The following is a 25756-nucleotide window of genomic DNA, read 5'->3' as shown; positions in this document are numbered from 1 at the left end:
TCAAGCTACTTTATATTATAGATGAAACTTTAGCAAATATGGTTGAACACCAACAGTATTGCCACCCATTTCATTTACAGGATCAAATTTCTACGAAGCTGTGCACAACACCTTACTTTGTCAACAATAAAATAGTTTGGAGCACGAAACCAAGTATTGATACGAGATTGCTAGCAACGTTTACTTGTATAGCCTTTCTCTGTCAATGTAAAAGAATACAATTTTTACCATAAAGAATCATATTCCTATCGAGAAATGTGGTCATTGGGTAGAAATTAAATTGGTACCCAAATTATGATAAAAAAATTACACTCATTCGCTGTCTTTATTATTTTAATAATTTTTGTTTGGTTGGTTTAAACTGTCAATATTTAAACTTTTTCACTAATAATGTTTTTTTAAAGGATAATTTTGTTTATCATCATTGAGAATTCATCGTTAATAGGCAAATCTTTACTGAGAAATTATGGTTCAATAAAGTAAAAATTGGTTTCATGTTGCCAGCAATAAAATGCAAATGGTGACAATGAAAGAAAATAAAAACAATACCTAGCCCCCATTTCAATGCAATAACCTACATTTTATTATTTAATAACGAATTTACTTTTATACGGAAAAGTCTATATTACAAAGAATGGCAATATATTTCAGGGAGAGAAGGGACATTAGACCTCAACTTAAGTTATATAAACTTGATCTCTTATTCGTAGGCTTTAAAACTTTTGGGACCTTCATCAAGGTTTTGCAAACTAGCAGTGTCTAATCTTCTCCACCAATTGTTCTAATTACAGCATGGGTAATTTCTGAGAATCAGGGAAAAGGGAATGTGATTCTGACAAACAATTGTAAATTCATTTATACCAAAAAACAAGTTTTACTCCAACAAAATATTTAATTTTCGGCATTTTCAAATGGAATTAATTGGCTGAATAGCAGCCCCTGCTGAGAATGTTCTTTTTTTGCAAATGGAACTAATAGTGAGAATCCTCTATGAGATATTCTTTTAGGCTAGGTAAAGATAGGGTTAAAGAAAAGCCATATTGGTCTAGAGCCCTGCATATTAAGAGTATAAGATATTTTGATAGAAAAGGGCTAACAGTGGAAAGGAGGGAAAGATTTTTGTTTCAAAAAGATAAATGTAAAATAATAGTTCTTTTTTTAGTTTTCTCAAGTTTTGTTACTTTTAATATGTGAGAAAAACATATTATATCTTTAAAGAACCTAGTAAAAGTGTCTGACTCTGATTATGACGTAAAAAAAAATTGCCAAAGAGAGGCTACTAAAAATTTTACCATTGGTCAATTACAGTGTATACTGGCTTCTCATTGGCTATTTTTTTACGTCATAATCAGAGTCAGACTCGTTTACTAGGTTCATCTTTAGAATTTCAACATATTTACATTTTTTCAGTAATTTCACTTTTTAAATGTTTTTTTTTCTCTCATATGGATGTTGTCAACCTGATGTTTTTATTATTTTCTCAAGAGACATCACAGAGGCTAAAGTTTTACAAAAGTGGTCGCTAGAGGTGTTTCAATATTACGTAGAATTTTTTTAATTAAATTTTAGCATTTTTTCCTCTTGTTTAAACTAGTGGCGAATCCTATAAGTTAATAAATAAAAACCTAGTTATAGATAAAACCAAGAACTAAATTGATTTAAGAAAATTATTCCCTATTTCAGCTGCTTTTTGGAGGCTGTTACTTACATAGCACCTTTTTGATGGCCTAACCTTTTAAGAAAGTCATTATTGGGCTCTGTGATATTTTGTACCTGTGAATATGCATTCCATTGTATGGCTCCTGCAACACAGCATAAGTAGTTGATACAATTTTAAATGTCTTTAGTATGATTCACTGAAATAAGACTTCCCAACTATATATTTTATGTTTTTTTTTGCTGTTTTGAGAATTGACCTTTGCCACCACAAAAACTTTTTGAATAAATTTTACATAAAAACTCAACAACAGAAAAAAAGGCTCTAAAGTTTATTTTCATAAGGCCAAGACACGCCAGGGATTTCAAGGGATAAGACACAATTTCTGATGATGATAATAGTTGTTTCTGGAATCGTATTATAAACAGCTTTCCGCGGATATAGAATGTACAATGTAAAAAAAATGGTATTAATCTTATGATTGTACATTTTTATATTCGTATAAAGCTGGATATAATACGATGCTAGACATAGTTTTTTCGTATGGATGAGAACCGGTTCCTATCCACCGGATTCGAATGAATACGAGAAATAAAATTACCCATTCTATAGAGTATAATTATTGGTAGGATATTTTGTACACTATTTTGAACCACTCAACCAAGATTTAATAAAAGTACCTAAATGCTCAACAAAATCGAATGGAAGAACGAGTTTACAAAACTTTGGACACAAGTATAATTCAATCGTAACTGTGTCTCAAAAATCAGCCATGTGACGTCATAAAAATGAGTGAGATGAGAGGAAAAGTGGGAAAGTGGGAAAGAAAACCCCTAAAATAGAGAAGGACAATCCCTCATTTTTATGACGTCACGTGGCTGATTTTTGAAACACTTTGTCCAGTTGCCAATTTAATATCCCCTTCTTTCCTGTTTAATCATTTGAATTAAATTTAATACTTGAAAAAAGCAGATGCATTTTTGAATGTTCTATTTACGAGCTATAAATGATAATGTTTATTAATTACAAATTATATTTTAGTTCAAGTGGACGTCTAGAAGTTCAGTAACCTTATACGTTTTTATTATGTATATTTATTAACAAAATATCACATACATTACCTAATTATTAATCAAACTCCAAAAACCAGATGCATTTTCAAATTTTCTATTTAACGTTTTGCTTTAAGGTTGGGACGGATATCCGGCCATTTGCAATATCCGGCCAGATACCGGATAAAGAAACCATACGGATACAGGATATCTGGCTGAATTCTAATGCCAGATATCCTATAATCCAGCATCCAAAATCAGCCGAACATCCGTTATCCGGTCAAAAAAGTATCTACCTTTAAATGATAAATCCTATTTTAGTTCAAGTGGACGTCTGGAGGTTCAGTATACATGTGCTAAAAATATCTATTCTTACTGCGGAGGAGATGTAAAGGTGAGCTATTATTAGGAGCCCAGTTACTCTATAATTGGGTATGTTTGTATTCAGGAATTTAAAGGGATAAGGTAATAATAGTAGATTATCCCCAGTGATGATAACCAAATTTTCTCTTCTGTAGATTACCATTCAAAATTCTTTGAAAGTCTCCAAAATTGTTAAGCCAACGAATAAGAAACTTTGTTGACATGTGCAATAAACAGCTCACTGTCTCCTTTCTTTCTGATCTGTACCTCCTTTTTTAGTAGCGAAGCTACTCTATAACTTGATATGTCCGTCTGTCTTAGTTTTGGGGAAACGTGATTTTCTCGGCTCCTATAAAAGATAAAAGGCTGAAATTTTTTGACAACATTCCTATTATTAAGGAGCCCAATTAGCTATTAAACATCAATGGCGGTCGGACCGCTTTTTAACATGTTTTAGGCTATTTTTTGTATTTTTCACATTTTTCTCCATATCTTTTGTGTTTATGGTCCAATTTCCAAAAATTTTTCAGTTTTAGATATCAAAATAAAATTTCCTGTCATTTCAAAAACCAACAATGACGGTCAGACTGTCTTTAAGCAGGTTTTAGGCTATTTTTGTATTTTTCACATTTTTATCCATACCTTTGGTGTTCATGGTCCAATTTCCAAAAATTTTTCAGTTATAGATATCAAAATTAAATTTCCTGTCTTTTCAAGAAAACATCAATGGCGATCAGACTGCCTGTTTGCAGGTTTTTGGCTATTTATAAATTTTTTCTCATATCTTTGGTGTTTATGGTCCGATTTCAAAATTTTTTTAGTTAAAAATATCAAAATTAAATTTCCCGTTAGTTTGAGCATCCATTATGTAATTTACTTTGACCGTCAGTCTGTTAGTCATAGTACTGATAAATAAGTATTAAAAAATTAAAAACAAATGTTGAAAAGGTTTCGTGATTTTTCCCCAATATACATGTTTTTGATAACTAATCTTTAAATTCTTATACATAATTTTTGTGCTTCGCTACTTATGGATGTTGTCATCCTTGTTTACATAATAAACAACATAAAAGAATATAAAAGAAATATTTTTAATATGACTATTTTATAAGAAAAAAGTGTGGACGCATTGATAATACTTAGTAACTATATTATTATGCTTAGTAAATATATTCCTTTAATATCAATCGATTTTTTTCAAATGACAATTTATCAGCTTATATCTTTTTGAAATTGCTTCAGAACACAGTAATAGTGTCTGACTGATTATGACGTAACAAAAAAAAATTAGTCAATGAGAGGCCGTTATTGACCAATGGTAAAATTTATAGTGGCCTCTCATTGGCTAAATTTTTTTGTTGCGTCATAATCAGTCAGACACTATTACTGTGTTCATTGCTTCAAATTAAATAATGTTTCTACTTTTATGCATTTTTGTTAAATCAAATTCAAAATGCTTTATCGAATTACTGGATTATAATCAGAGCTGTTTCAGCAATCATTCTAAGAACAGTTAACTGTAATACAGTGCCAACGGAGAAAATTTAAGGGTTTACATAATTCATATGTAAAAATGAATGCTAATTATGATTTATTTTAGGCGGAGAATACTGGGTATATCGCTTCTCCTGGGTATCCAAAATACTATCTAGGTAAGATTTTATTTCAGGCAGATCTAATACATATTTAGGAGTTGGATATGTCTAGGTTAAAGTTTTAGTTGTTACCTTGCTTCGTTAGAGTGCCAAAAATAATATTATGGTATTTACATTTAACATCTAGCTAAACTACAAGACTGAAGAGGGTGCCATGTTCACCAAAATATATTTCAATAAATAACTAAGAAGTATCAAAGGGTTTTTCACTCAGTGAATTTATCTTATAAGTTTAGGTTTACCTAATACCTAATGTGAAAAAAAGGTAAGGTCAAGGTCTAAGTTAGTACCATGCTTTCTAGGTTTCAAAATTACTGTAGGTAAACAATATTTAGGTATACCTTACCTATCACAAAAACATCCTACTTTTTTTGGCAGGGGACTTACTTGATATATAAAAAATGTTCCATAGTTTAGCTATGCGCGACAACCATAATAATAGTTACTTAATACAGGAGGTCGACCTTGTGTCTGGACTCTGTCAGGAGTCGGAAGGTCAAAAGTCATTTAATATAATTATACAATAGTAGGTCTACCTTGTGTCTGGACTCTGTCAGGAGGGGAAGGTCAAAGGTTATATGTAACTCTGCTGGATATCTTAATATAATTATACTATAGGAGGTCGACCTTGTGTCTGGACTCTGTAAGGAGGTGGAAGGTCAACGGTTACATTGGATCCTGCTAGATATTTCAATATAATAATGTTTTAGGAGGTCGACCTTGTGCCTGGACTCTGTCAGGAGGGGAAGGTCAACGGTTACATGTGACTCTAGTTATTATATTAATTATATTTTAGGAGGTCGACCTTGTGTCTGGACTCTGTCAGGTGGTGAAGGTCAACGGTTACATGTGACTCTGCTGGATATTTCTCTAAGGAAAAAATACACACTGTATAGTTTCAATATAATCAGATAATACTCTCATGATTTAGAAAAACAGTAATGCTTTCTTATAGTCCCAGTCAATTAAAAGATTGCCGTTTCTAAGATCTCAATTGACAAACGATTACACATTGTCTAAATACTTTGGCTTATAGAATGATAATATTTTGTAATTCAAGATGTCCAATAAAATGTAAAGCAACAATTTAATTAAATTTTGTACAAAATATTTTAAATAATTTTGCTTAACATTTCACATTAAACATTCTATTGTATACATGGGCGTTTACAAGGGGGGTTGCAAGTTGCCTGGATACAATTAGAACATAGATACACCCCACAAGGGGGGAAGAAAAATAGCCTAAAACTACATAACCTTCGATTTCAAACTAAGATATCATAATACATATGTGAAGCTTCCCTAAATTGGAAAACTCATTCGGCTTAGTGGTTAGCGAAATCGTGATGGACTAGCAAGAAAAGCTTACTACTTTATAAAAGTTAATCTAAATGTATGTCAATTAAGTTTATTCGGACAAAATCTGTGTATGTCTGTATATGAACTAAAAGTGGTGCTGCCACTTTTACCACTAGCAAAAATACAACCACAGTGTTTTTGACAAAAATTGGGTGTATTTTTGTCAATTTCGTTTTTAGCCGTATTTTTGGCAATATTTTTTTATCCACTGTCAAAAGTACACCTTTGCAACTGTCATAAACACAGGTTTACTGTCATTTTCACACCCATGAAATTCAATGAGGCTGTCAAATTCACAGTTTTGATGACAAAAATACATCTAAATAAAACTAAAACAGTCATACTATTAATATCATCATCACACGCTTGTTATAGCAGAAAAGATCATCTCCATATATAATCATAATCAGTTGATGGTTTTTTTCATCTATTGACCTATTCCATACTCCCTGACTTCTAATCTCTTGGTTTCAATGGGATTCATTCTTGATAAATTGAGGTTTAGATTTCAAGGTGATTCAGGGAATTAGGGATGGAACTATTGAGTAAGTTTAATCATTGAAATATTGAGTTTTTTAATCAAAGATAAGAGCATAACACTAGAGGGAGAAAGGGTTAAATAACTGTATCTCCCCATCGCAACCGCCTTGTGCAACCTTTCTATTGGGTCATTAAAATCAACCAAATCAACCAATGGTGTCACTTATATTAACACAGAACACACAGTAAATAATTTAGAAGCAATCGAAATAGATCTTTAAAAAAGGATGGGAGGTAGTTGTCTGTATATACATCTAATTCTATACTTTAGATCTGTTAATCAAAGTTCCATGAGGGTATAGGTATAGGACAATGTTAGATAAATTGTGGTGTTCTTGCTAAATCAAGGTTTAGATTTTAAGGTATTATAGGGATAAATTAAGAGGAAAATGTATGATAAATATATTTTTGTAATTTACAATCCAATGCCCCTTCCCTCTCTGGTATGTAACACATTGTTAATTTTGCACATCTGCAAAACAGACTTGAAAACAAGCAATACATAAAGGGTAGCATCTCATAGTAAAGTTATAAAAAAAATTCCTAACTCATTCCAAATAAAGTTGGTGAAAGGAAAGAAAAAATTGCCAATTTTTACTTAACAAGGATGATAAAATTTATCATAGCAAAACTCAAAAAAGTAGACAAAGAATTTGAAATATATGAATCCTTGCTTTAATTATATAAATATCGATGATTTTTCAATATTCTTTATATACTTAAAAACTTACATATTGTTTTAGAAAATACACAAATTATATGCCCATAGCTATACGTCATTTAACAACGCTCACAAATCATAGTAAAGCTTCGCTTCCTAAAATCTCAGACAGAGTTGGTTATAAAAGATTTATTTCTTTCTTTCTGAGATACCAAAAGACAGAGAAATATATTCTAAAGTTTAAATTAATTTAGCATGAAAAATGTCTTTCAGTCAAAGGGTTGGTTGGCGTTTCTATTGGACTGAACTTTGTTCCTATGGAGTCAACAAAGTAACATCAAAAGTCTATTTTTTGGCTTTTGATTAAAACTATTTAGTATTTAAGCCACCTTACTAGTAATAGTAAACGTTTCTATAAAAATATATAGTCTTCTGTTAAATAGCAGTTCCTGTTCTGTGTTGAAACTGTCTTTATTGGAAATTGGATAGGTGTAATTCTAAAAATACACTGCTATTTTTGTCCATACAGTTCGCAAATGTATTATACATAGCACAATCCCCCTATACCCCCCCCCCAAAAAAAAAAAGCTTAACCTCTAAATAAACTTGTCTCGTGTTAATTTTGTTTTTTACAACTTATTATTTAATGACAAAACCTGTAACACACTTCTACACTACTAATAATTCCTTTTGGGGTGGGATTGTCTTCTGGCATGATTTATGTATTACTCTTTGACAGAGTTTTGTTATATCCTAAGTTTAAGATAAAAGATATTTCTGTCCTCTAGGTGTCCAGAGACATTTTGCTTCAACTGGACGAACAGACACACATAAAATATATGTCTGTCTGTCGAATAAGTTCTCGGTAACCGCTGAATCAAATAGGCTCAACTCTTGAGGATATATATCTACTAATCTTGTGGTGATTTTAATCTATTTTCTTGGAGGCTGGGACACCCTAAAAAATTAAGTGTCAGTATGTCACAAAATATCTCTAAAATGACTTGGACATAGTCTTACAAGGATAAACATAATGTGTATTTTTCTTTTTAGGACTGAAGATTGTATTGAAATAACAGTAAGATTAATATTTTTAATTGTAGCATAGCTACTCTTTAGCTTTGGTATGTTTTTATGTCCAACACTATATATCTATTCGTCCTACAATATTGCTACCTACCTATCTATCTTTGTCATCATTATGTTAATACATCCTTACATCTATCTATCCACGCATACTATCTATCGGTATATATTTGACTGACTATCTATTTATTCATCTATCTATTTACCCATTAATTTGTATATTTTATTACTATCTATTTATCTTTGCACCTATCTATGTATGTATGTATTTATATAGATATTTAAAAGAGCGGTCAGAGCAAATTGGTTAACGTTTAAACATATCCATATTACTAGTTTCATTTCTATCTATCTTTTGTTCTCTATATAAAACTGATTGGTGTCTATCTGTCGAGCTATCTATTTATATCTCTATTGATTATCCATCTATTCATATATTCAATCCAAATATTATAGGAAAATGGAGATTTATTAGAGCGATCATGTGGCAAGCTTGTCGAGGTCAAACATATTCTTTCAAAAACTAATACTCTAGAAATAAGGTAAGCTTTATTTTTTTAATATCTTTATAGCTAAAACAAGGATGACAACATCCATAAAAGCGAAGCACTGAAACTGTAGGACAAACGGACATTAACACTTGTATAGTGTCAGAACTGAATAATCATAATATAAAAGTATAAAAGAAGAAGCAAAATTGTAAGTAAATTTGTTGAAAAACTGCTTGATACAGGATAATTTTTATGGACATACTTACATTTTTATGACTTGATTATAGAGTTACTTCGCTTATAGTATTGTACTTTGTTGCCCCAGGAATCAATATACCAAAAATCAGATGAAACGGATAACTAGATCCCATGAAAATTTGTTGTTAAAAAAGTAGAAAAATCAGAACACAGTAAAAGTGTCTGACTGATTACGACGTAACAAAAAAAATTAGCCAATGAGAGGCCATTATTGACCAATGGTAAAATTTATAGTGGCCTCTCATTGGCTAATTTTTTTTGTTACGTCATAATCAGTCAGACACTTTTACTGTGTTCGAAAAATCAACATGTTTAAAATGAACGTACAGACATTCTGGGGTAATTTTTTCAATAAGCTATTAATCTTTAATTACCTTTCCTATCCGGGATCTATAAGAATTAGAAGGAGTTAGAAGCGAGATCTTTTGATACAAATAAACCGACACACAACAAACATTATGCCTCTTTTATGCAAAAATATTTTCTTTCAAGCAAAAAATTAATATACATCGCTGCTTTAAATCTTGGGACTCTGTTTTCGAAAGGGGTTGGAGGGACATAAAAATATCCTAAAACCCTCAATTGACCATAGCTTAGTTTCCAATTTAAAATTGCCAATAACATTCCCAAGACTTCTTTGAAATTGAAAATTCCTTATTATGAAAAATTCTTAGCAAAATAATATTTTCTGCTTTATACATGAAGACTAGAGGCCTCTAGTGGCACTTTAAATGTTTTTTTTTATTAAATAATACGTAACATTTTTATGTTGCGTTCAAGTCTCTAGGTAAAAAAAAGTTTAGATTCTTTTGTGATTTATCTTGGGGGGGTGGTGGTAGCCTCCTCCATAATAGTTATAAACCTTCCTGGGACCTATGAGAAGCTACCCTGTAAGGAGAACTCGATCGGCTCAGCGATTAGCGAGATCCTTTGGTACAGACAGGCATACAGATAGACATCATGTAACTTTATTATAAGGATTGTAGGGTATGTTTTGTTTTCAAATCTAGAAGACTGTAGAAGAAAGAAAAGTTTTAAAGTTATTCGTCTCACTTTCTTATATTTTTGTGACACACAAAAACAAAACTTTCAACCTTCCTTCATTTAACCCTTTTTTTTTAAAGAGAATAGAAATTTTTTTGTAAATCTGAACTTATTCCAGATATACAAAAATCATATTTTTCGCTGTAAAATTAACGAAATATAAATCTACTGGCAGATACGCCCCCCTAGAAGCCTCTAGGTGCACTTATGGTAGGAGGAGAAAAAGTCAACTCCTTCCCCTTTTTCAATTTAAGATTTAAAAAGAATTTTTCTTTTAATTTAGGGGGTGTCGTCTTTTATTTGGAGGGTGAATCTACCCTCCCCAAAAAAAGTGAAAAACAACCCCTGGACCTAAAAAAAAGCTTACTGTAAAGGAGAACCATATTGCTTAGCTTACTACTTTATATAATAGGATAGAATAATAACCTCTTTAAATCGACGTTTTTCAGGTTTAGTTAAGAATAAGCTTCAATATGAATATAATAAAAATAGTTTAATCGTTTAGTCCATGACCTTAATTACTTATTTCTTGATAAGAAATTATATAATGAAAAAGAAACCCTAAAAACGTCTTATAAAGCATATAGTGATTCCTAAAGACGTATCTTATTTTAATAATTAAACTTACAAAAAAGATTCTACAGGCTTCAAAAATGGTTCTTAGTAAAATAAATTCGAACAATTTTACTTTCAAACTGGAAATGCAGTAGTAGCGACACATTAAAAGAAAAAGAAGAGAGGTTTGCAAAGGGTTAAATAAATGTATGTATGCGGGTTGGGAACCCTGTACCAAATTTTAATTGGGTCTTTGAATATCAGCAAAAAGCGTCGGAAATATTAACACAACCAAGTTACTACAAAAGTTCAGAATGTAATTTGCTATCTGACGAAAAGGTTGCCACCATTTTGGAACCAGATAGTACATACCTATACTTTATCATTTTATGACGAGCAGGACCTATGAAAAACTTCACTGTAAAGGATATAAGTTCAAGGTTAACAAGATCCTCCGAAACACAGACTAACAGACACACATCCTGTTGCTTTTATATAAGGAATAATCATTCGGTATTATTTCATACCTTCAAGTTCAGTAGATTAATATGTTTCCTTTTAACCATTAAGATATCTAAAACTTGCATTTTCTTATCCCTATTTAAATGTTATTATTGAATTAATCCATTAGATTAGATTAGATTAGATTTATTATTCTTGGGTGTACATACATAGAAAAAAAAACAACAAAATAATAAATGAATTAAATGAATATTATATACATTTATATATACAGTCAAATTTTATTGATATGGTTAATTTATAAAAAAAAATTCTTCCCAAATGGCAGTTTCCTAAAAACTAGGAAGTATGCAGTAATGTGTATTCACACATTGTTTTCATACAGGCCATATAGATAAGACAAATAAATAGAAAAAAGATAATAAGCAATAAATAAAATCATATTGGAGAGGAAAGAATGATATTAGGAAGGATTGATTAGGGCATACAAGTCTCACACCATTATTGCAATAATAGAAATTTTAAAAAAACATTTCAACAAATAGATTTTGATTGATTTATCAGATTTCAAACAATATTGAAAAGAAATACAATTTTATCTACATTCTTGACATAATGGGTTGTTACACACTAAAGTTAAGCTTGATAACAAAGATTCTTTTAGATTTTTTATAAATTTTTTTCTTGATTGATTGTGGGTTAATAAATCATTATTACAATGGTTATTCCATAATTCTTGAAAATGATACTTAGGAAATCTTTCAATAGATTTAAACTTCGGTTTTTTAACATCAAACATATTAGAGTTTCTAAGATTTCTGGTATGTAATTGATTACGGCGAAGCCATGTACCTTGAAAGGAACTTGGTAGCTTACTGTTTATAAAATCATACATAAATAATAATTTCAAATAATTAGCTGATTCATGTAAAGGAAGGACATTCATTTTTTTAAATAAAGGCATTGTGTGTGAGATGTGTTTCTTACTAAAAACAATTCTTATTGCCTTTTTTTGCATTTTAATTAATGGTTCCATAGTAGATTTAAGACCACAACTCCAGGCAGGTAAACAGTAAAGTAAATGACTATTTATAAGTGAGTGAAAAAGCATTTTTTTGCTATCTAAATTCAGTATATGTTTAGCTCTATTTATAAGAAATAAGGAACTAGAAATCTTTTTACGTAAATGTTCTACATGATATTTAAAATTTAAAGAAGGATCTATAAATACACCTAGGAATTTAATTGCAGGAATATTGCTACTTGAATTGACATAATTTAAAATTTTTATTTTCTCAGGATCAAACTCATTTTCATTGTTAAAGTTTAGCTTAATATTAAGAGCATTCCAATCAATAGTATTTTCATTTTTATTAAATATCATGATTTTAGTTTTATCAGGATTTAAGCTCATTTGATTACTCCTAAACCAATCGGATATCTTTTTAAGTTCATTGTTTAATTTCAGTTTAATCTCTGTAAAGTTTTTACCAGAAATTAAAAAATTACTGTCATCAGCAAATAATAGGGTAAATAAATCAGTACAGTTTTTAAGATCATTTATGTAGATTAAAAATAGAATTGGTCCTAAAATAGAGCCCTGTGGGACACCTCTATCTATGTTCAGCTTTCTTGAGTCAGTATTGTTTACATGTACAAATTGCTGTCTATTACTTAAATAATTTTTAAACCATTCAAGTTCAACGCCATTAATGCCAATTTTTGACAACTTTTTAATTAAAATAGAGTGTGGAATTGTATCAAAACATTTTGCAAGATCACAGAAGACTCCAATTACAGTTTTATTATCGTTTTTTGCTTCAGCTATATAATTTAAGAGGTGTATCACAGGGTGTATTGTAGACTTTTTTGATTGAAATCCATACTGATGTTCAAAAATGATATTATTTCTAATCAAATAGCACGACAGTTGTTGATAAATGACTTTTTCTAAAACTTTTGAGAAAATAGCTAATAAACTTATTGGCCTATAATTTGATGGATCAGCTTTTTCATTAGAATTATTCCCTTTTAACTTAAAAATAGGTATAACTTTTGCAATTTTTAATTCAGAAGGTATTTTTCCAGTTAAAATAGTTTGGTTAATGACATGAGAGAGAGGAAGGGCAATGACAGAAATTATTTTCTTTAAAAAAGAATTTGACAGGCCAAAAATGTCCATGCTTTGTTTATTTCCCATTTTTTTAACAATATCTGTGACTATATTTGGGTTTATTGTATGCATTTTAAAACTGGAATTATAATTAGGTATATAGCTACACGGATCAATGTTAGAAGGATTTATTTTAGATGATATCTTGCTTGCTACAGAAGTGAAGTGTTCATTCAATTTCTCAGAAATTTCTGCATTATCTAAATATATAGCATCATTAAACTTCAGTTCATTGATACATGTTGCTTTATCTTTTGTTTTTCGGATTGCATCTCTAATAATATCCCAAGTTTTCCTCAAGTCAGATTTACATTTTTTTAGCTCATTACAATAATACAATTTTTTAGCTGTTTTTATTGCACGATTATAGACATTTCTATATCTATTATACATCCTAATATTATCAGCAGTTGGTTCATTAATACTTAACGTTGACAATTCAAATTTTTTATCTCTACATCTCATTAAACCATCAGTCATAAATTTTTCAATTTTATGTATGTTCTTATTAATTCTAATCTTTTGTAAAGGAAAAGAAAGTTCATAAAATTCATTAAAAAGCTCATAAAATTTATTAAAGCAATGTTGAGGTTCTAAACTGTTAGTTACATTTTCCCAATTAACATTTCTTAAAAGATTGATAAACCCAGTAATTTTTTCTTCATTAATATTTCTTGTAAAAATACAAGATTCTTTACTTGCTTTATATGAATAAGGTGTTATTGTGAAAATTGGGAAATGATCAGATATATCATTTAATAAAATTCCTGAATGAAAACTATTATCTTTTGCGTTAGTAAAAATTTGGTCAATACATGTTGCTGATGTCCTAGAAATTCTTGTTGGTCTCGTTATCAAAGATAAAAAACCATTTGCAATGCAATTTTCAAGGAAATCATTTGTTTTTTCATGACAATGATATTTTAAAATGTCAAAATTAGAATCTGTGAAAATGTAAGAGGCACATTTAAAAGACATTAATTTACTTTGTAGGTTAGAAAAATTATCAATAAAAAAATCCATTTGTTGAGATTCAGTAAATCCCATTATAGAAGTATTAGGCCGGTAGACATTACTCAAAATAAATTTTTCTTTGTTATATTCAAGTTGAATTGTGAGTGACTCAAATAAGCCTTCTTCAAATGTTGACAATTCATTTAATATTTTGAATTTTAGATTTTTATGAATATAATAAGCTATCCCGCCGCCCCCTTTATTCTTTCTACACTTATAGATAAAGATATAATCTTCTATTTTAAATATATCTTGGTCATAAATAGTCCAGACTTCTTGCAAAGATATTACATCTATTGTAACTTTATTTTCTTTTAAATGATCTATATATTCTTTAAGCTGAATAAATTTACTATTAAGACTCTGAATGTTCCAAGAAAGAAATTTTAATGTTTGAAATTGCTTACATTTTTCAATAAATTGTTTGTTATTAAAATATGAACATGACAGATCAATTTCATAATACGGATTTTCATAATTATTACCATTTAATGTAGAATCTTTATATCTAGATAAGAAATCATATTCAATGTTATTTAAAATCTGACAGATGCTACCCACTCTATCGAAAATTAAAATTACAACACAGTGTGTGACTCATATTAAGAAGGTATAATGAAGGGGAAAATAGGTTATATATAATGAATGAAACAAACGGAAATTGGGTATTATTAGTTAACATAAACATATCTCATAACAAGGGTATAAAATTATATTTACATGAAGCAATTTTTAGTTGCGTAGCTACTCTATAATTTAAATATTATAAAATATAATGTAAGAAGATAAAACTTAGTCAAAAATCAAAGTATTACATATGATAGGATATTTAACATAAAATTCACTTTGTAATATATTTATATCTTAACAATATTTCTCAATTATTTGATTGGGTGTGATTTCAAACATTTTTACTTTAAATACTTTCTCACTCTTTTTAGTAATAAATTTGACAATTTTACCATCTAGATGCCAAACTTTTTCAAATTTCTCAGATTGGATCAATTTTATACACACACATATGTCTTCTGACACTGAATGTATATGTATTTGCTAAATAACAAGGATGACAACATCCATAAAAGCGAAGCAATTAGACGGTAGGACAAACGGACATTAATATTTGTTTAGTGTCAGAACTGAATAATCAGAATATAAATGTATAAGAGTCGAAGCAAAATTGTAAGTAAATTTGTTGAAAAATTGTTTGATGCAGGATAATGTTTAAGGACATACTTCCATTTTTAGGACTTGATTATAGAGTTGCTTCGCTTATAACATTATACTTTGTTGTCCCAGGAATTAATATACCAAAAATCAGATTAATCGGATAATTGAATCACATAAAAATTTGTTGTAGAAAAATTAACATGTTTAAAATGGACGCACGGACATTCTTGTAATGATTATAGAGTCGCTACGCTTTCTAAATCGTACCTGACTACTACAGAAATCATCATGCAAAGTTTGAAATCGATAGGACAATTCTAACCTGTTTAAATTAACGAAAAGAGCTAACTGTGACGTACAGACGGACCGACCCTAATTATAGAAAAGCTTCGCTTTTAACAATTTATCATTCCTAAAACTGATAGAACTTTCTCTTACTATTTACAACTTTCTGAATATTCATGTACGTAGGTATAAGTTAAGATTGATCATAATGTTTTCCTATTCGAGTAATGATAATGGGATTAGGGTAATAATATTCAGTTTTGAGGTAACATTTATCTTTTTAGAGCACATTGTATACTTTTTTATACTAAAAAACACCAAAAAAAACGAATAAAATAGTTTTTGGGACAAAAAAGTTTATATTCTTCAGATGCAATATCTCTCTGTCTTTAGTGAATATGATGAATCTAACAATATTTTTGTAACTTTCGAATAAGCTTTTACCTTAATTAAATATGTGTATATACGATTGTAGTAGGTCTGAATGAGAGAGGACAATGGGTTGTTTATTACACTAGTACCCAAAGTTTTATCATAACGTTTTCTTATTCGTTGGCTTAACAATTGTGGGGACTTTTTATGAGTTTTGATTGGTTAGTTTTATAAGATGAGTGTTTAAACGTTTGAACCATTAATTTTAATCTACAGCGGGGGTAATTTAGTGTGTCATCATTGAGGATGTGCATCAATTTATCGGCCAATGCATTATCCCTCGAAATCTCTAGTAGTAAGTAATATATAAAGTGTTTTGACTGATTTTGTTGGTAGGAAAGCATTTATATAATACATATTTGTATGTCTGTATGTCTGTAACAAAATTGAGAGAATAATTGTAACTTTCAAACCATTTACACGTTTTACCAATATTTCTTTATGAAGAAAGAGTTGTTTAAAGATTATGTGGTTTAAAGAGGCAAGTAGGAGACATTGGACTATAAATTTTACTGGCACCCTAAGTTTATAATCTCTCATCTGTTGGTTAAAAAACTTTGGGTCTCTTCATCGAATCTTCATTTGGATGTATAAACCTCAGAATCCAAATTTGTCTAACAATAATTTTCTAAATTAATTTTGTTTATCATAATTGGGGATATTTATTAATTTATCCGCCATTATCTTATCTCTGAAGATTCCTGGTTAACAATCTGACTAACTTTTATAATATTTTAGGACAGTGAACGCGCCCAGCAATTTACAGCTTAAATCAAGACGCGGCATTCTCCTTAGATATAAAACAATAGGTAAGTTTTGTAGCGAAGCTACTCTATCAGTGCTTGTGTCTGTCCTTCTGTCTGTTCATTTTTCTGTACTGTAGTGTTTTTTGATATTTCTGTTTCTCTCCCTTTAATTTTCCTATTCTTCTTCGTCCCATTTCGTTACAACTTTAAAAACTTTAAAAGTGAATTTTTAAGACGCAACTTTTAATATTCTATATTACATTTTTTCCCCTTCTTAGCTTTTTTGTTTTTTCTTTCATGATTGTCCTTGTTTTTAAAGGAAGGGGCGCAGACTTTAAAATAATGTATTAACGATCAAACAAGTATTTAAACCACATTGGACTATTAATGTCAGAGATCTTAAGGCGTATTACAATCGACGAAAAATAAATGTCAATTATGATGAACAAAATTACCCCTCCTGTAGATTTAAATTATTGTCAAGATGTTTGAAAACTTAAAGTTTGTACTTCCCTAAAGTATAAAGCCAACGTTTGGGGTAAAACTTTGGGGACTAAATAATTTACAGTCAATTGTTCTATCCCTCCCTCATTGGTTCTACTTTAAAATACATTAAGTATAAAGTAAATGTAAGTAAGTTTATATCTTAAACAAAAGTAAAAAGGGAAATAAATAAACCAAACAAGAACAACTTTGTCTAAGAGTTGCGAAGTTTCTTTTCCGTTGAATAAAGATTAAATATGTACAAGTAACTTATTTATTAGCCCCTTATTTTCAAAATCAATATAAACATTATCGGAATTGCGTTAATTGGTAAATAAAATTTAATCTAAGATGATGCTTTAATTATCATATGACTGAAATTCACTTCTGTAATACTAATGAGATATATGATATATAATGATAATCGGACTAATGTCAATTTCATACAACTTGTCGATTATATGTCAGCTATTATCCTATTATTTAAAGAAGTAAGGTTTATTTGTCTGTAGCTTAAGATTTCGATAACTACGGATTCTGCTTATGGAAGCTTTGTATAGGTACCGGGATGGTTTCAGGCTATTTATTGGTTATATCTAAGTTTGGTTTTAAGCTATTTTCAGCTTTCCTTACTCCTTCGACTACATAGCTCCTAGAAGATAGGAGCGCAGTTACTAGTAACTTAATAAAACGCCATATCAACGACAATAGTTGAAACACTTCTTATATAGACATGCTAAAGAAAAGCTTAGCTACTAATAACACAAATATATAAACCATACAAAAGTAAAAATCCAATTCCATATAAATTTTCAATGTAAACTTTTACATTTAACTTGAAACATTTTATTTTCATGGATTAAGGGATGACTCTTTTCTAGTTTATCAGAACTTCTAAAAGATTGAATTGAATTGGATATTACCTATGAAAATTATAATTCATCCAAAAATATGCTTTTTTTGCAGGGGGGAGTATTTTTCCAGGGGCGAAATTTCTCGTGATAGGGTCTCACACAAAAAATTGTATCTGGACCTATACGAAGCTTTACTGTAAGGGAGATCGGTTCGGGGTTAGCAAGATCCTAAGCCACAGATAGACTTTTATAGAAGGATATTTACACATAACACAAAAAATTCGAAACATTTGACCTAAAAGATTATATTAAATTTTCCTGAACAGAAAAAAATATTGCTATTTTTACTTTTCTTTAATCCGATGATTAAAACGCTAAATATTTTACTTTAAGTGCAAGTCAAACAAAATAGGAGAAAAGTTGATAATATCCCATATTTTTCCAGAGGGAACCCTTTTTCCCCCATCTTTCTTCTATTCCCTCTCTGAAATATAAAAGGAAAAAAGCTAAGAGTACATATATTTTTTGTATTCTAATTGGTAGGAAAGAGCAGAAAATAGCCTAATACCATCCAAAGACTTAAGACTTAAAATTATATAGCCTAAATACATCATAGGACCTATATAAAGCTTCCCCAAAATGGAAAAATCAATCTACTAAGTAGTTATCGAAATCTTAAGCTACAGACAAAATAACCTTCCTACTTTATATGATAGAATAAACCTAAAGCCATTAACCATCTAAAAAAACTAGGTGCAATGTATAGAAATATATAAGAGGGGAGGGTGCAATGTGGTAGTTTTTAATGATTAGGGGATGTTGCCGTAAAGTTTTCGGGGGACCTTGAGATTCGAGCTGAGGTCAAAACCTTTTATCTTGATTGGAGTACAAATAAATATATACAAACTAGGACAAATAAGTTCATAAGTAGCGCAGCAATAACAAGTTTATTTGTTGTTTAAATTTTATTATTAAACAATTGAATAGGATAATTATCTCCAAATGTAGAGTATTCAAGGGATTACATTTTCAAGAGGTTTATAGAAATAGTAAGTTGGCGATATTTTTTATATTAGATTATATGTATAGTAGGTTTGATGATATGTATGACGCCTTATTAACAGAAGGCTAAACTTTACGTCTTAAAATGGACTTATCATAGAAAAGCGTTGCTTCTACTAAGATATGAAGTGTACAACCAAATTTACAATTGAATTACTCGCTAGTTTACTTTAAGAGATTAGGAAATAAATCTAACTATTTTTCTTTTCATTTTATGAGAGCAGAGATTTTTAAAAAACAATGTATATGTTTGTTTAAAGGGTTTTATATTCATTACTAAAATTCAATTTATGCAGATCTTTGAAAAACAAGTATGACAACATCAATAAAGGAGAAGTACTGAAACGGTAGGACACACTTGTATAGTGTCAGAACTGGATAATCAGAATATAAATGTATAAGAGTCGAAGCAAAATTGTAAGTGTATTTGTTGAAAAACTGCCTGATACAGGATAATGTTTATGGGCTGGACATACTTACATTTTTAGGACTTGATTATATAGCAATATAGAATATATTGTACTTTGTTGTCCCAGGAATCAATATACCTAAAAGCAGATCAATCGGATAATTAGATCACATAAAAATTTGATGTTACAAAAAGTAAAAAAATCAACATGTTTAAAATGGACGTACAGACATTCTGGTAATGATTATAGAGTTGCTAAATCGTACCTAACTACTACAGAAATCACCATGCAAAGTTTGAAATCGATAGGACAATTCTAACATGCCTAAATTAACGAAAAAAGCTATCCGTCCCGGACGGACCGACTTTATTTATCTAACTATTTATTAAACTTAGTGTATGACAGTTTGACTTTAGAAAAGTGCTTAATATAAAGACATAGACAGAATATTTACAGACACCTATACCCGCGATCATGGCTCAACACGTAGCGCATCCGATCGTCGCCGGCGAGTGATAGTTTTGAATCTCAGGCCGTTAACACTTCATAACTAAATAATGGTTCCTACTGCTGCTATGTCAGTTGCGTGATATAAATAGTAAGAGTATGGGGAATGCCTTAGCCCATAAACAGACGCAACTCACTACCATGCACAGTTAGGACAATCGTACAATGAAAGGGTTTGTTGTCTGATGGATGTTACTTGACCTAATATCCTTGGGTGTTAGAGTATCGCATCCCATTACACGTGGATGATGCTCTGGTTTCTTTAGATAATCACTTAAATCTAAGGAGAATCCCGCCCTTATGAGGTAATGGTAATAATAGTACAGACACAAATACATCCTGTTTGTTTAATATACGGATGTAGATATTAGAAGAATTCATTATTTTTTTATATGTTTTTTCTAACTATTTCATAAGAAATTAATCTTGTTTTTTTAATCTAATTAGGTATCTAGTAATAACTTTCTAAGACGTATAAACAGCTAATTGAAAACCATATGATATCTATAATACAAAGTAGAATGATGTCTGTCCGTCCGTCTGTCCCTTAAGATCTCGGTAGACACTGAACCGATCGGATTCTTCTCTTCAGGGAATATACCTACTGGTCCTGTGGTGGTTTTAGGGTAATTTCTTTGGGGTTGGGACACCTCCAACCCCCCAAAAACAAAAAAATCCCGCTTCCAATTTTTTTACGAATTTTGCAAATTCGCCATATATTCGCGAAAATTTGCGATCTATTCGCATTTTTTTCGGCTGGGTAGGTAATGAAGATGTTATTATACCTCTAGGGACAAAGCCCATAGAGACTAGGGGCGGAGAGGCTAGTACTGTTTATTATACACCAAAGATTTTATTTTAATGTATCTCTGAAAAACTTAATAATGTGCATGGACTATTGGTTCAAACGCATTTTTAACAACAAATCATTTAATTGCATGATCTTTGCCTGAAAGCACAGTTATGCATTATGCCGATAATAGGCCAAGGCATTCTCCCAAACTTTGACTATTTTTGACGTGCACCTGACAAAGCAGCAGTAGAAACCATTTATATAGTAAGAACCATTACTAAAAGGTTCATATAACATGCTAAAGGAATGCATTTTGTCTTAAATTGATTTATTTTGACTGATAGAAAAGTTATTGGCAAACAATTTATCATGATACAATTTGAATATTGTGTTGAAAAGTATTCAAAATACTTTAAAAGTTTATATAATAGTTTCAAATAGGATAGGGGCGTATAAAGGAGAATATTGAATCTACATAAGCTAATATAAGTTTTATAATATAAATCTAATCTACAAAAAGACGCTTTTCTGATTGATTAGAGTTGGTTGAAATGGTTAAAAGTAAAAACTTATACGACAAAAGAGCCTAAACCTAAAATTTAACGTGTGTTTCTGAACAAGCTGAATCTTAGTTTTATAAAATGATTTTTTTTTATAAATATACTAGCGGTTACGCCCCATAGAGGCCTCTAGAGGATGGGGGAGTTGAATTTAATAACCCAATTTTAAAGTATTTTTTCAATAAAACTTGTATAGGGGCGATTTCTCTTGGGAGTGTGGTGGCACCCTTCCCCAAATTAGTGAAAAACCTTACCAGGACCTATGAGAATCTACCCTGCAAAGGAGAACCCGATCGGTTCAGCGGTTACCTAGATCCTTCGGTACAAACATACACAAAGACAAACATACATCCTGTTACTTTATTATAAGGTTCAGCGGTAAGCGAGATCCTTCGGTACAAACACAAAGAAACACAAACGCACAAACACACATACATCCTGTTACTTTAGTATAAGGATATGTAATTGTATGCCCTTATTTTCCGTACATGGATATTGAATTTGTTTTCAATATATATGAAATATCCTTCAGGCAGTATTAGAGATAAAGAGATAGATAAATGGGAGATAAATAAGATTTTATCCCTACTTTATAGGTTCATTTTTATACCATTTTGTAGAAATCATTATGTAATTATCATTTAAATAATTATTAATTCTGTGATTTTCAACAGGAGATACGGAAAGTGTCATGTGTGACGTCATAAAAATACGTCTAAAAGATAGGATGAGAAGAGAAGTGGGAAAGGAAACCCCTAAAAAGAGATGGATTTAGACGTATTTTTTATGACGTCACACATGACACTTTCCGTATATCTTTTTTAATACCAAAGAAAGTACTTTGATTTATAAGAGGGAAAATTAATTGTGATTTTCTTGTAATTAATGACCTTTCTCAAAATCTCTTGCCAAGCAATACATAAATACAAATTTACAATTTTTAAAAGTGAATCTTTTCTAAAATTAGGGTCGGTTCGAACGTCCGTACGTCCGGAACGGTTTGCTTTTTTGTTAATTAAGGCATGTTAGAATTTTACTTTCGATTTAAAATTTTGCAGGGTGATTCCTGTAGTAATTAGGTACGATATAGAAAGTGTAGCAACTCTATTACGTATACAATATACATATATATCCGTAAGTTCATTTTAAACAAGCTGATTTTGATTTTTTGACAAAATTTTTTGAATTTTATATCTGATGTTTGGAATACTGATTCCTAGGACAACAAAGTACAATATTTTAATCGAAGCATCTTTATAATCAAGTCCTAAAGATGTAAGTGTGTCCTTTAAACAGTATCCTTTATTTTTTTAGTTTTGCAACAATTTTTTTTTGCTTTTACATTTTATATTCTGCTTATTCAGGAACACAGTAATAGTGTCTGACTGATTATGACGTAACAAAAAAGATTAGCCAATGAGAGGCCACTATAAATTTTACCATTGGTCAATAACGGCCTCTCATTGGCTAATTTTTTTTTACGTCATAATCAGTCAGACACTATTACTGTGTTCTTATTCAGTTATGACACTTTAAAAGTCTTGATGTTTGTTTGCTCTGTGGTTTCAGAACTTAGCCGAATGTTGTCATCCTTGTTCTAAGACAAATTCGTAGACATACATATTTTCAGACAAATTTAAATAGTGAGGTTATTATATACGCCTTTATATTGAAGTTTATTTATATCTTAGTTATAAGATGCTAGGGGCGCAACCGCCAGACCTTAAAAGACTTGTTGTAAAAGTAACAGGATGACTGTGTCTGTGTTTTTGTCTGTCTATCTCTGTGAACCGATATGATTCCCCTTTACATCACAGCATCCATTGGGTCCTGGGAAGGTTTACAACTATTTTGGGGGAGAATAAAACATCCTTCCAATTGCCCCTATAAAAATCGCCTCTTCCGTTTTTAAGTTGGGAGAGACATTTCCCCCTCCCCACCCCCCTCATAGGCTTCAAAAAGCGTAGCCACTAGTTGACTGTATGGTATCATAAATAATTTCGTGCCGTGGAATAAATGATAAATGCCCTAGCAGCGTCCATGAAAAATTTAGACACAGCAGCTGATTGGTTATCCGTTAAGCTCATTTTATAAAATAATATTTATTTATTTTTATATTGAATAATCTCTTCTAGAGAGGGTTAAATTTGAAAATGAAAACCTTTCAATTTTGTAAAAATTTTAGTTTAAAAAAATTATCGCTAGGTGGTATTAGGATTGTTTGTTTATTTCATCTCTTTATGAAATTTATTTATTCAAATACAATATTTAAATATAAATAAAAAAATTTGATTATTAAAAAAATAACTGTGGTAGAAGATTTAATGAAAAAATAAATTAAAAAAACAAACAGTTAAATAATCTAAAATATATATATAACCTAAATTATTTCTTCATTGCAATTGTAAATCATATCTCTGATGTTTAACTTTGAAATTAGATATATGTAAGCCATTTTGGCCTGATAAATTGAAATTTTTGGATGTGTTTTGATTCTGTTTAAAGTTAAAAATCATCTATAGGTTATTGAAGTAATAATTGACAGAAAAATCAAATTATAGAGAAGCCTTGGTTTATATTAATCCGCGAACTTGTGGAATAATACAATCCTTATAGTTTGTACTGAAGAATCTGTCTAATGGCTGAGCTTATATGGTTCCCCTTTACAATGTATCTTATCATAGGTCCTGGGAAGGTTAATAGCTACTTTTGGGGAGGGTACCAACACCCTCCCAAGAGAAATCGACAAATATAAAAAAAACGCTGCTCTGTGGATATTTGAGCAAATAGCTAAAATCATAACACCATCTAGCGGCAAAAAAATATTTTTGGTAAACAGCTGATTGCAAGATTCATTGAAAAGAAACAATTTGATGTGTCCCTATAGGCGATTAGGGGCGTAGCCGCTGGTGTTAGATTAAGTAATTACACTTGAAATAGATTTATTTTATCGGTGGAAATGTTTGGACATTGCTAGATTATACTTCTTAATCTTAGCCAGTAAATCATTTTAATTTACAGTTCTATGTTCAAAGACATCCAATGGAGGGGGGGAGGGGTAAGGGGCGATTACTCGCCCCCCCCCCAAAAAAAAAAAAAATTGGAGTTTAAATTCCCCCCCTCCCCCTTAAATTTAAAAAGCTTGGACTTCCTTGCCCATAAGATATAAAGATTCCCCCTCCCCCTTAAATGAAAAAGTTTGGACGCCCTTGCCTATGTTTCTGGTTACATTACAACAAAGATTCTGTTTTCAGGATGTGCCATTCCAGAGCGTATTGCCGACGGCCAGGTTGTAGCCGCGAACGGCAGCTACGCAGAGTTCTCCTGCAACGAGGGCCATGTATTCAAGTCAAACCTGCTTCCAGTTAGATCTCTTTCATGCAGGTATAGCCATTAAATCATTAGAATATTTATTAAACATAAAAATTAAAGGATCAAGGAAAGAAAACATAGTTTTCGGTTTTGTCATTTTTTTTCACAGTAGCTTTTCTCCTATTTCTAGCTCCTGCGGGGGGCTCTAACCCTGCGAGACCTATTTTCTAACCCCGCAGGGCAATTATTAACACTTACTTAACCTAACCTAAAATAACCTTTCAAAAGCTACTGTGAAAATGCGACAAAACCCGCAACTTAGTTTTCTTTCCATGATCCAAATTAAATGTTACTGATAATGCTATTTTTTTACATTAAACTAAACTTAGGTTTTACAAATAGTTATGATAATTTCTTAATAAACTTGTAGAACTTGTAATAGTGTCTTTGATATTAAGGACAAAAAATTATGTTTTTGGTATAGAAATACTGTACAAAAAGGGGCAATATTTCAAAAAATAACCAGTGATTAAAAGATACTATACAAAAAAAAGGCTTGAATATACCCTCACCCTCGTTCGAATGATTAATGTCTCAGTTTAGCTCCCATGGGATTTGGATTAATAGAAATTAACTCTCTGTCACTGGGTATAGCATGTCAGGGATATAAAGGGATAAGACATTGGCCGATAAATTGATGCTGATTTCTAATAACAGATCTATAGTGTAGATGCATATACAGACAATTACCTCCCTTCCTTTTTCAAAGACC

At 30.6% G+C, this 25756-nt stretch overlaps 1 protein-coding gene across 5 annotated transcripts in view; it reads left to right on the top strand.

Annotated features, from left to right (window-relative positions):
- LOC145322853 (uncharacterized) overlaps positions 1-25756 on the top strand; it is a 55008-nt gene that overhangs the window by 17863 nt on the left and 11389 nt on the right. For all 5 annotated transcript variants that reach the window (XM_080165176.1, XM_080165177.1, XM_080165175.1 and 2 more), the window contains 7 exons: positions 3031-3103; positions 4673-4724; positions 5524-5604; positions 8343-8365; positions 8830-8915; positions 16996-17066; positions 24927-25056. In XM_080165176.1, the coding sequence (XP_080021302.1) occupies positions 3031-3103; positions 4673-4724; positions 5524-5604; positions 8343-8365; positions 8830-8915; positions 16996-17066; positions 24927-25056 (516 nt within the window). The remainder of the gene's footprint in view (positions 1-3030; positions 3104-4672; positions 4725-5523; positions 5605-8342; positions 8366-8829; positions 8916-16995; positions 17067-24926; positions 25057-25756) is intronic.

The sequence above is a fragment of the Acartia tonsa genome, chromosome 6 (assembly GCF_053477335.1).
Source record: "Acartia tonsa isolate MP-2025a chromosome 6, ASM5347733v1, whole genome shotgun sequence".
Taxonomy (NCBI): Eukaryota; Metazoa; Arthropoda; class Copepoda; order Calanoida; family Acartiidae; genus Acartia; species Acartia tonsa.
This window is presented reverse-complemented; position numbering and strand designations above follow the sequence as displayed.